Source organism: Calonectris borealis, chromosome 12, assembly GCF_964195595.1.
Source record: "Calonectris borealis chromosome 12, bCalBor7.hap1.2, whole genome shotgun sequence".
NCBI classification, from domain to species: Eukaryota; Metazoa; Chordata; class Aves; order Procellariiformes; family Procellariidae; genus Calonectris; species Calonectris borealis.
Window position 1 is genome coordinate 21,839,387 of NC_134323.1, and position 12,488 is coordinate 21,851,874.

General features: G+C 41.0%; 1 protein-coding gene across 5 annotated transcripts in view; it reads right to left on the reverse strand.

Annotated features, from left to right (window-relative positions):
* The window catches only part of GALNS (galactosamine (N-acetyl)-6-sulfatase), a 50,666-nt gene that overhangs the window by 31,131 nt on the left and 7,047 nt on the right, over positions 1-12,488 (reverse strand). For 4 of the 5 annotated variants that reach the window (XM_075161653.1, XM_075161654.1, XM_075161651.1 and 1 more), the window contains exons 3-9: positions 12,373-12,447; positions 11,218-11,320; positions 8,213-8,356; positions 6,214-6,280; positions 5,970-6,097; positions 5,008-5,147; positions 3,705-3,808 (exon numbers count right to left, since the gene is read on the reverse strand). In XM_075161653.1, coding sequence (XP_075017754.1) covers positions 3,705-3,808; positions 5,008-5,147; positions 5,970-6,097; positions 6,214-6,280; positions 8,213-8,356; positions 11,218-11,320; positions 12,373-12,447 — 761 coding nt within the window. Of the gene's footprint in view, positions 1-3,704; positions 3,809-5,007; positions 5,148-5,969; positions 6,098-6,213; positions 6,281-8,212; positions 8,357-11,046; positions 11,155-11,217; positions 11,321-12,372; positions 12,448-12,488 lie in introns of those variants that run through there. The other variant, XM_075161655.1, reaches the window with a different exon arrangement.

A 12,488-nucleotide genomic window follows, 5' to 3' on the forward strand; every position in this document is an offset into this window, starting at 1 on the left:
CCACCATGGTCTTCTTGTACTGGCCCTTATTAACCATAACCAGATGTAGATGACTCTCTTTAATCATCCAATTACGCTTCTGGTCTCAGACAACATATTTCCATGAAGCAGAGAAAACTTCTTAAGGAAATTAAATGCCCATGCCACAGCCACTTGGATTTATCTGTGCTCTGCAGCACCACATTGAAGAAGAGGGGAAAAAAAAAAGGTTAATATTTATATAAAACTTTGAAGTATTTTCAGAGAAAAATACAAAAATTACCATTTTCTCCTGTCAACAGTGCTCTTTCATTCTAGTTGCCTTTCCTTTTTTTTTTTTTTTTTATGAAAAGAAAAAGAAAAATCCAGAGAGGGCAACAGCCCAGAGAAAATAAATAATATATTAAAAAAGAGTGAGATCAGATATTGCTCATATCAGTGAGAAACAGCCGGTATTACGCACGTAAGAACGGATTTTTCCCCCCTCCTTCCCCCCCTTCTTTTTAATAAACTCTCAGTATACACATAACGTCTTTAAGAAAATGAAATCCTTTTGCTGTGGGCCACATCGCTAGAAGAAATAGTCACCACTGCTGTTATCAGTGCTTTCAAGCTTTAACTCTGAATCAAAGGCGACAATTAATAAAGTCGCCCCCGCCAGGAATGGAAAGGAGGAAAGCTAAATATTTGAAACTGGGTGAACAAATGTCAGGGTGTTTTTAAATAAAATCCTTTTACAGTTATCACAGCGAGCAGACCTGATATCCCTGTCTAATTCAATTTCAATTTGCGCCCCATGGGAGATAGTGAAGAAAAGGTTGCAACGCTGTCTTTGGGTTGATATGTTCTTTTCTCCTTCAGGAAGCAGGCACGAGAGAGGAAGGGGAGGAGGGTGAGGGAAGAGAGAAGGAGGATTCAAATACCAACAGAATATGATTTTTTTTTTTTTTTTTTTCCAGCTGGATCCTTCCAGAAGGCAGATGTGATGTGGGGAATGTTGAAATGCTGATTTGTTGTGAATTCACCTGGAAAATGTAGCTGAGAAGGAAACTGCAGAAAGGCTGTTTGTGCGTGAATAAATATGCCTGATGGGGGCCCAGAATTAACTGAATGTTGATGCCAAAAGTAACACGCACTCCCGAGGTATCCCTCTCCCCCCAAAAACCGCAAATCAGCCAACTGCACCAATTATCCTAACTTCTATCCATGTTTTGTCAAGCGTTCACAATCCTGTCACCTAACTTCTTTTGTTTAAATAAAAAGGTACCCCTTTATTTAAGCAAACAAATGTACCCTTTAATAGAAAAAAAAAAAAACAACAATCCTATATATCAATAAGATATTAATAAACTGCCAGATCCCATCAGTGGGATGAGCCTTCCACCCAACAACTGGATTTCACTGGCCAGAGACACAAGCCCTCTTTTTCTGGCTGAAGTTGTGCCAGCTGAAATGGTCGCTGTCCCTCCGCCTGCTCCTCAAAACATCCACGGCTGGAAAGGAACAATCATTGCACTGGGAGCAGCACCAGTGCAGGAAGGAGGAGTTGACCCTTCAGTTTTGTGCTTGGCTGAGAGGCTCTTTGCTTCCACCCTGGTTCAGGGCTCCCAAGCCTTTGTTTCCTTCAGCTCTTTTGAAAAGAAAGAGCAATGAGAGACTTTGAAGCAGTTTTCCCACATTTTACAGCTACTTGGACTACACAGGACTTAGGCTGACTAGTTTAAAATCACAGTCAAGAAGATATTGGAGCTGAAGACTCCATAAGATACAGAAAAGAAGCCAAAAATGTACTAGCAAACACATGTCTCTTCACTCACTATGCCAGTGAAAGAGGCGATTATGAAGCAGTAGCTATAGGTGCCCTGCAGGCCAACGTAGCGTGAGCTGTATTACACAGAAGCAATGCCAAACTTCTCACCTGCGGTCAGTGCTGCTGTGGGTACCAGTGCTGGAGCCTCGATGGCAAGAATACAAGCAGAAAAGACATATAAGTAGCTATCACATATTTACTTATCAGTAGCATCGTATGGGGGTCTAACTCAGAGCAAAGCAGCACATCCTGGGGACAGAGTTCAGAACAGGCTTCTCAAGGTACCCGAGTGGAGTCCAAGAGGACATCTGGGAGCGTGACACCTGCACGTGCAGACATTCGGCAGGCAGCGTCGTGAATTGGAACCCAGGATAGGGAGAATTTAAAGTGAAGCACATGCTTAAGTGCCAAGGATGATATCAGCAGTGGTGGAAGAAGGGATTTTTGGGCGCACACCTGCCCAATAAGCCTTAAGGACACTCTCCAGCTCGCTGAGCATGCATGGGCTCATGATAGCACAGCGTCGGTCAGTCCACCCACCTATGCAAACACGTTAACTCGGCACAGAAATGACTGTCCACAGGAATTCAAACACCAGCGTCAACTGTGGCCTCAAGCAGGAAGCCATGCATCACACCAGGCTACTGAGAACATTTTGCACCACATAAAGCTTCACTGCTGCACTACGTGCAAAAGACTACCTGTGAGAGGGGTACCAGCCAGTTACAGTCAGAAAATAAGCAGGCACAGTGATTTCTCTACTCATGTTCTTAATTATCCTCAGAGTTACTACAATGGAAAGAATTTTTAAATTTCATATTTACTTGTCCCCATTTATAATGCATGTTTACTTTTAGCACATTATTCAGTTTGGACGTGGAAAACAAAACAGTCAGCTTCAGTTTCATGTTCTCATATGCTAGCCCAAGGCTGTTGTACTTGGCTTCTAAAGGCTTTATAGAAATGTTTAAATTTAAACAAAAAGACTGTTTTCATTTCAAATCAAAAAAATAATAAAACATCCCTACTAGGTTTTGTGAACTCTTTAAAAATGATGAAACCAAACTACCCTTCTGCCCTCAGCTGCAGATCTAAGCTATCTGTTGGCTTCCTCCTAAACATAAACGATAAATTATCATTATCCTGACGTAATTAAACCACCGAAAAGGAATGCAACTTAGAAAAATGTTTTATTTATGAATAGTTTGTAGTCTTAAGCACAGCACCCAGTTAATGAAGTATCACTTTCTTCAGGGATGAGAGATGCTCACAAAGGGGAGGGAATCTGTATTATTTACTGTGAACCCTGCCTGCAGAAGAATTGATTGCATCTTTCTTTAATGAGAACTGGGACAAGAGAGGCTGGTAGTGCCACTGGAGGATTATTTTGAAGTGATCATATCTGAATTTGTGTACAGGCAGGAAAGAGCAATAGTTTGGTATCTAGACCTCCCCGAGCGGAACTTTTATCAAATACCAAAGCGAGAGCCCTGAGGGTCAAATCACTTGATACTTCAGGGCACAGAGTGTGTGGGCAACACGCTCCTGCCCTAGACTGGGACACACATTAGCAACGTGTCTTTATACTCCAATTCGTTCAAACGCGTAACCTGCTAAAAATACTGTGGTCCAAAAGACTAAAGGGATTAAATAGAGCAGGAAGACAAAAAGACCAGACTGCTTGGTGCTCACAGAAGTGTTAATCATAGACACTCTAGACGCAAATTTGCAATAATGAACAGGAATGGCATCGTTCTCTAGGGGCAGCATTCAGCTCCTTATTTAGACAAGCGTCTGGACTGACACGTTGGGCATGTTGAAAGTCTGAACCAAAGCCCACTGAACACAGCAAGAACCACTCCATTCACTTCAGTCCACTTAAGACCGATCAGAATTGTTAACAGCAGATACTCACCGCTCCTGCAGGTATATGTCCGGGCCACCAAGCAATAGCTGGTTCTCTCATGCCACCTTCAAAGGTGGTTTGTTTACCACAAAGAAAACGACCATTGCTTCCTCCTAGAGAGAGAAAAGAAGCCATAAAAACCACGATATGCCAATATCATATTTCAAAGAGACACTGGCAACTAGGAAATTTTTAGGCTAGTTTTAAATGAATTTTCATTTCTGCATGAATGCTTCTTCAAATAACATGTCCAGAGTTGTTTTGGGGTTTTTTGTTGTTGTTTTGTTTGTTGTGTTGGGTTTTTTTAAAATATCCCTTTATGATGAAATTTTAGGAGTCTCTTTTCAGGTCAGGGAGAAAGTGACAGTTAAACACAACTTGCTATCAACCAAACAAAGAAAACAAACAAACAAACAAACAAGCAGAAAATACTTTGTTAACATTTTCCTTCCCTTTAAGGATGTTAACTGCTGCTTGTAACCAAAGGAAATCTGACATTTTCAGGCAGAAATAGTATTTTTTTTCCATAATCCTTTTAAAGTAGCAGAGCACATATGAGAATGAGAAAAATAATCATGCATTCCCTGAATGGTCACTCTCAGAGATAGCAAGCGCTTTGCAGGAATGTCTGGGTTTTTAACCCAGTCTTGTAGCTAAGCTTGCTGAGGAACACACAGGGAGGTCTCGCGACTGATTCCAGGTCACCCAAAGTCAAACACAGTGGTTCAGCTGAAATCAGAACTCAGGATACTCCCTGCTCTGTGGTCCAATAACCACAAGACAGCCTGCCTCCAAATAGAAAAGAATGGGTTATAAAATCAATCTGCAATGACTCTGAGAGAAACAAGCATTTAAACAAAAGAAAACTCATGAAGTAACAAAAATACTTTTTCTTGTTGATATTTTTCATGAGAGCTAAAGAAAGAGGGACTCTTGAACTGTCTGTAATTACTCAGAAAGCTCAAATATGCATTTGGCAGATGGAGAGTAAACATCCTGCTAAGTTATTGTGCCTGGTCCTAAATAAATTAAAAAATATTCACCCCCTGACAGCGGAGCACAAAGTGGAAATGCACACAGGTGAACCACCACACTGGATTAGACCAAAAGTCCGTTTAGCCAAGGATACCTCCTCCAAAAGGGACCAGAAGTAATGAACGTAAGGTAACTCTAAACGTAAGTGCTCCACATTTTGAGGCTTCTCCTAACTGCATAAAGGAAAACCCCATGTATAGGTCTCTTACCCCGCTAGACATGGAGATTTAAGCTTTGATTTCACAACCCCAGTCCAGTTCATTCATCTGAGACTCACCTTGTTTAGGAGCTGAAATGAGAGCGGCCCCATTATCAGAGGTGAAAAACACAAAAGTATTCTCACTGATACCCAGCTTCTGAAGGTGTTGTAGGATTTTTCCAATGCTATCATCAATTTCTCGCACAGCATCCCCGTATCTGAGGCAAAAGTAATGCAAAACATTAAAGGCAGCAAAAGAGGAAAAGCAAAAAAGAGTCACACAGCATAACGCATCGCAATCAGCCACAATGCTTTTAGCGGACGTAATTTATACCTGTGCTGCAGAGAGAAATACTACTTCTGTGCATCAGGTACTGTAATAAAGTTTTCCATTGTCACTGCAAAACCTGTGCCTCCTACCTGCAGAGAGCAACCGCTCTTGGGTATTAAGAGTCAGAATTTGTTCAGATGTGAGCCACTCTTGGACGGAGACCAGCAACTGATATAAATTTAGCTATAAAGTTCTCAAATATAGGCAAAGCCACTTTGCCATAGACTGAAGCTAATAACATAGTTTTGCTTATGGATGCTGGTTTGAAACTACACTCTCAGAAGCAAGGCTCACAATATCTACAGAGCTTTTTGCCTCCTGTAAATTGCGTTTTTCATGCATGTTTTTCTACTTGCTGGTCTGATTTACAGGCTTTTAAAACAGGCACTAATCATACAAAAGCCTTCCAAAAAATCATCTGTGCCACATACAGCACTTCATTACTCACACAACTGGCAAAGGAGCTTAGGCTCCCCCTTCTCCCCCATTTTAGTCACATGATCTTCATTTCAGATTATAGCAAAATTATTAAAGAACAATCCAAGCAAAATCCTCACTAACTAACATATTTCAGCATACACATACACTTTTGACAAATGATCTATATACTTGGGTCTAATAAACATTGCTTAGGTTTTCTGTTTCCGCAGCATGAGGTCTTAATTAAAAAATGCCCAACAAAACCAACACCCAGAAAAACAAGACTTACAGTCCTCTCTGACTAGTGCCCAGGAAATGTTTGGAGGCATAAACAGGAGCGTGGGTAGCATCAATTGCCCAGTATAAAAAGAATGGCTGCTGGCTGGTCTGCTGCCTGCTAATAAAATCGAGAGCTTCCTGTAAACAACAATAAAAATGAATTTAACGGAATCATCCTCTGCCATCTAAATCTCTCCAAAAAAAGAAGCATAAAGTCACTGCAGCTTAGAAAGCAGTATTAAAATAGACAGTACCTGCAGGTAGATCTGAGTCAAGTTGGCTTCACCTGTCTTCAGATCAATTTTGAAATCTTCATAATATCTTCAGATAAAATGAATTGGAGAGAAAAAAATCAATCCTAAGGAATATACAACATAAAAAGGCATTTTTCCCCCTTTTACTTACTGTGTAACTAGGTGACAAACAGGTCACAGCTGTTACTCAGCAAACTCTCTTCAGATATTAAAAAGAATGTCACCATATTTTTTCTTATGGAAGAAAGCAGTGAAATAGCTAGATCCAAATTAATGACCACTGCAAGTTTTGGACAAACCTGAGCCACTGACCTTTCACTGTTAAGCTATTAGAATAGGGGTAGTATGCTTAAAGATCTCATGCTGCTACTCCTTCAATAGAGAGCTGTTTGATATGTGAGTAAAATTTTCAGAAGTACACAACAACTTCCAGTGAGATAGAGCAATCCTGGAATCAGAACTTGGGCTGCTTTTAAAACGTTATGTCTGAAGTATATTTAGACACCAATTAAGCAAAGAAGGGTGAGAGGCAGTCCTCAGGAGAATAACAGCAAGTGAAATAAGATGATACCAGACTCAAAAGTGGATGGACAAGAATGGCACAGACTGCAGACTTGGAGCATAGAACGGTGTTACGCAAACAGAAAAAAAGATTATTACAAACAGGAAGAGAAGGAATAAAGAGGTCTTTCAGTACAGAATGGAATCAGCTTCCAAGAGAAGTAGTGGAGTGAAATCATCACAGGAAGCCTTTAGGGTGCAACAGGATAAGCAAACATCTCTGGGAGGGAGGCACTGTAGAGCAGTCATGTCCCTAGATGGTCCACACGCAACTTGCAGGTCGGCTTTGCTACTCAGACCTTTATTAATCCTCAGAATCAAACATCTAGCTTCATATTTAACAAGCTTCAACTTTAAATTTAGATGGTAAGGTAGAGATGAGGAAGACAGGATTCCTACAAAAAGTGGTTTAGGAGTTTAGAATAAAGTTCAGTAGTCAACTACCACGCCAAGTCCCTCAGGGGACCAATACCATAGAAACAGGTCTGTATTGTCTCAGCTTCAACTGGAGAAGTCAGAGTGCCACAATCACAACTGAGAAGCAGCAGGCACTGCCCAAGCAACAGTGCTTGAGTACCCTTTGCTGCCAGATTTGCCTTCAAAACCTCTTCTTCCCCCACTAAGGACTATCCTCGCTTCCTCTCCTAGACGTGAAATTCACATACCTCTTGATGGTTAATCTATGCCTTCCTGTTTCTCTCTGCCTTATGCGTTTTCCCACAAGGCTTTCCCTTAAATCTGTCTTTGCTCCAATGCAAACCACCACCAGGCCTTGTAAGGCTGGATATTGGCCATCCCCAGACTAGAGGGAAAGTCCTATTCAAAAGTGTGAGGGCAAAGCAAGAGATGAGATCCTGGCACAGGATGTTGTAGAGTTCAGAAATACGAATAGGTTTAGAAAAGAGACAAGACTAGTTTATGGAAGTTAAGACAGTGGCTATTAAAGATCTGGACACAACCTTCAGTTTAGGAAGGTGGACAACCATACAAGAGAACGACCATTCCACGTATCTGTTTTCTTATACCCTTTCTATAAGCATTCACTACCAGTGGTCATTGCAGATGGATTAAGTGGGCCTTGGGCCTGATCCAGAAGGGCTGTTCATGTGTTTCATTAACTTTTACAAGCATCTTTCCTGCACTGGCTTACTGCTGAACGGCAGGACAGTCAGGGCAACCCATAGTAACCATCTCAGATCATATACGAGGCAGGATATTCCCAATGCTTGACACGCTATAAAGTCCTCTGCACAGGGTGAAGTACCTGTAGATCGCTGCCCATCCAACAGAGCCTGTAAATCCGATTCTGAAGCAGCTGCTGTTTTGCCAACCCCTTTTCACTGAAATGGGTTTGCCACGCTAGCACTTATCTTGCAGCACTGTAATATCAGCAGGGAAAGCAAAGCAAATAACATTACCAGGCAAGTAGCTGAATTACCTGCCAATCATTTCCCAGTCTCTATACACAGGGATGTTGGGGAGCGCTCTGTTATCAAAAGGTCCAAAATGGCAGTTCGGGGATCCAAACCATTCATCAAACCCATGCTTCAGGGGGTGGAACTGGGGCCTGTGACCCAGATGCCTAGGAACAAAAGAAACAGATGGGTTAAAATTCTACTGCAAAGCAGCAAATAATAATCTCATCAGAATGGCATGCAAGAAAACAATCTTTGCCTAAGAAGAACAACTTCAAGCATTTTAATCAAATAAATGACTGCAGAGCATTGTCTTGATCTTTCTCATACTTGTTGCAAGCACATCCACGCACACTCACTCCAGTGCTTACATATTAGTCTACTGTCCAACCTTTGTCTTCCGTAATTTCCTTCTGTTGGTATCTTCCCTCACGCTGTCTTGATGATCTGTACTGATGGACTACACTGCCCAAAGCCATTGCAAAGACGCACATAATGTTTTACTTAAGGATTCTGATCTATGACAAGATCTAAGCTAAGATCCACTTACCACTAAGCTATAAAAACACAAGGTAAAGCTCATGAAATGTACCATTATATCTGCATTCCCTTTATGGAGTATTCATGCTGTCAAAATGGTACAGAGAGACCTGAATGTAAATGAGAATGAGTTCTTTACGTTCAGATGTGAACACAAAACACATTTAGCTACTCCTGATGACAGCTCCATTCTACTATGTAGTTTGAAAATTCTCCATCCTTAACTTCAAGATGAAGCTCCTCTCCAATCTCCAATTTCTGTACTGCAAATTCTCCTTCATTTGTACTATGTTGAATATACAGAATGCCCATCCTCTCCCAGTCTCTAAAGGAGATCTTTGTAGCTTAATGTTTATTTAATCATTCCAGCTTCCACTCACAAGCCTGCATCTGCAACCTGCCCATTTTGTGCCATCACCCTCTGCACACTTTCTGAACATAAGGGGCATAAAATGCCTGAAGTAAAATGATCCATGGTGTTATTCTGAGCTCATTCCAAAATGAGTTATAACAGAAAACAGTGATCATTCCAGCTATGATCATATCTTGATGATGTAACTAAAACTGTAAGTCTGACCTGCAGGATTCTACCCCTTCCTCATTTATGTACACGATAACACAAAGCTATTCCTAGCTGTTTCTACCACAGGGGATATGAAAAAGTATTTTATTCTAAGAAAGCCCTAAGAGAACTTACAGAGGAAGAGACTTGAAAAAGGTATCAAATGATTACTGAGATGCTGATTATTCTCTCCCTTTTGCATCACAAAAAATAGAGATGTTTAATGAAATGCAACAAATTCTAAACCGGTCATGGAAAACACTTGACTTGCAACATATAATTAAACTGTGGAACTTACTGTTAGAAGACACCCTGAAAAGTTTTTAGAAGGGATGTTGAAAGGATATAAAAATCTTCTACTGGAAAACTTAAAAAATCTTTAAAAGCCCTAAAATTCTATGTGTGGCTAGGATGAGACTCCAATTTAACTACTGTACTTTGCATTTCTTTACACCTTTCTAGGAAGCAGGTGGTATGCACAACTGATAGAGACTGCTGCTGTACAGTATCACTCCCTAGTCTAGTCCAGGGTAACAGTTCTTGGGTGCACAACAATAGTGCACTGCACATTCATATTTAGTCTGCTTCTTGCTAACAGCTGCAGGTCCTTCCAGATCTGCTGTTTTCCAAATAACTGCCTGGAACCAATCTGTATTTGCGTTGTTTATTTCTTTTCCCTGGGTGTATGAATTTACATTTATTAGCACTGAACTGCATCTTATTGCATTCAGCCCACTGATCCGATTCTTCACGGCCACTCTGCAGTTTGGATTTGTGGTAATAAATAATTCACTGTCTTAGGTTAGTTTGCTTTCTCTCCAATTTCAGCAGCACCGGTGAATCTGACCACAATTCAAACTCACTCTTCTCTAACTTGTTAACGAAACTGTTAAATAAATTGTATCGCATTACTTTCCTAAGCAGTATCCCCCTGATACTACTCCTGTCCGAAGTCTCTTCATTAACAATTACTCTGTTAACCAAGCGGTACTTCTCTGGTGTCTATGTAGTTTTGAAGTTGCTAATTATGCATTTATTTATTACAGCACTGTTCCAAACTGTGAATCAACTGTTCAGAGATCCCCAGACTCCATGGGATTCCATTACAGCCCACAAGCACATTTGAAATTCGAATGTTACAAATGCACCAGTTTCAACTACTACACGGTTAATTCCACCGTGCCTGTTTGATCTGAATATCTTTGAGGCTTCTCCCTTCCAATTCTTCGCAGACATCACAAAACATTGTTTTTCAGAAGTTCTTGTATATCCTCTACAAAGATTATACTGTACTTCCATGAAAGTCCATAAAGTCAAAGGACAATATTCACAGAGCATTGGATCAGCCCTCTGGGTCTTTTAAAACACTTAGCATCAACTATCCCGATCAAGCCTGTTCCTATCCACCCTGACCTTCTACACTTGATGAACAATCTTCAATGTAGCCCTGGAGATGTCTGCATCTCTATTTCTATACCACACACTTCTACCCCCCCAAAAAGAAGCTTTCACAATTCAGTCTACTCTATTAACAAAAAAAACCAACATATAGCAGGGGCCAAAGATGAAAAGCACGTAGGTGCTCAAGGCAAGTTCCAACAGAACATCTTGGTGTTTTTTGATTAAATTAAGTAGTGCAATACATGGATGAAAGCACAAAGAGTTGAAGGGTTTATAAATACATATATATACCTAAAAACCCCTGCAACTCTTTGTATGAAGATACATGTATGTACTTGTAATGGTAACACTCACTTCAGAAATTGATCACAGCAGGGGGGAAGATCCACCACAGATTTCAAAAGCTGGAACATCTGAGCTTCAGAACAGTTTTCTTCCTGCAGTTCTGGTTGTTCTGCTGCTCCTTCACAATACATACACACACATACTGAAATCTCAAAGCAAGAGATCTTAAAATAAGTTTACCATTTGCCAATGATCTTATTGATGTAGCCAGCTTTCTTCAGCAACTCTGGAAGCAGTAATTCAGAATCTGGGATTCCTCCTACTATATCCTGTGGCGTGTATGCTGCGTAAAACAAACAAAAAAATCTTTCTGACTCTTACAAATATTAAACAGCTCATGGCTACCCATTGTTAGAAGCACTGTTACTGGGTCAGAAATAGCAATTCGTTTGAAATCCCAGCAATATCACACCTTGGAAGTCCTCTCAGGCCACGAGATGAAGAGAAGAAATTGATTCAGAGAGATCAAAGGGAGATCTCCAACCACTCGGACACCACAGCCAATAACAAAGGGGGCTGCCATCACAGAATGAAGGCGAGACCCTTGAAAGGGGGGGTCATAAAGAAAGCAAGTGCTTTAGGTGTGCACTGGAGTTGCCTTTACTCTTGCAAATTTGCTTTATATTTTCTAAAATGGAGGCATTTTTTTCCTAAATCAAATAATTTATAAACTTGCTCAGGCTGCAAGAGCTGAAAGAAATTATATGTCTCTCACAGTCCACGGCTGTCTGGCCCTTGAGAATCTAAGGTGTGACTTTGGTGAGGTCAGAGATAGCCAAGCACGCTTGCTGATACACAGTGTGAATCAGTACGTAGCTGCTGATTCTTGCCCAAGCATGCATGGTCTTACGTGGTGTCTGTCACGCTGGAACCAAAATCAACCCAGAAATGTTATGAACTGTTAATCTTCCCCGGAAGCACCATGGGCACGACAGCACTATAAAACTGCCAAGGCTGAAATGGTTAGAAAACTGGCTGCTGAATAAAACTGTAAGCAGTTTGTTCTTTACTCTGGGTGTTAACATACACCCCACGTGACTTTCTTTCACCAGACACCAATTAGGCTGCCCAGAGGAAACACTTCTCAGCCAGCAGAAGCAAATGGATCAACCAGCCTTGTTTACGTCTCTTAATTTGAGGAGGTTTTCTGCTTGATGAGGAGGAAGCAATAAATTTCACGCTTATTACCAGCAGTTAACACGGTAATCTTTTTGTGCCACTCTGGAAGATCCATAGGGGAAGATCACCGAGCCAAGCCTTTATTCAAAGCAAAACTTCCTACAAAGCGCAGAGGGAAATCAAGAGAGGAAGGCAAATCAGGAATGAAGCCCATACCGTTTCTGGCGTGTGCATTCGTGGTGTAAAAACCATTCCTCACTGGGAGACGGCCTGTCAACAGTGCTGCCCTTGCTGCAAATAACAACAAAAAACATTTCATTTTACATGCATTC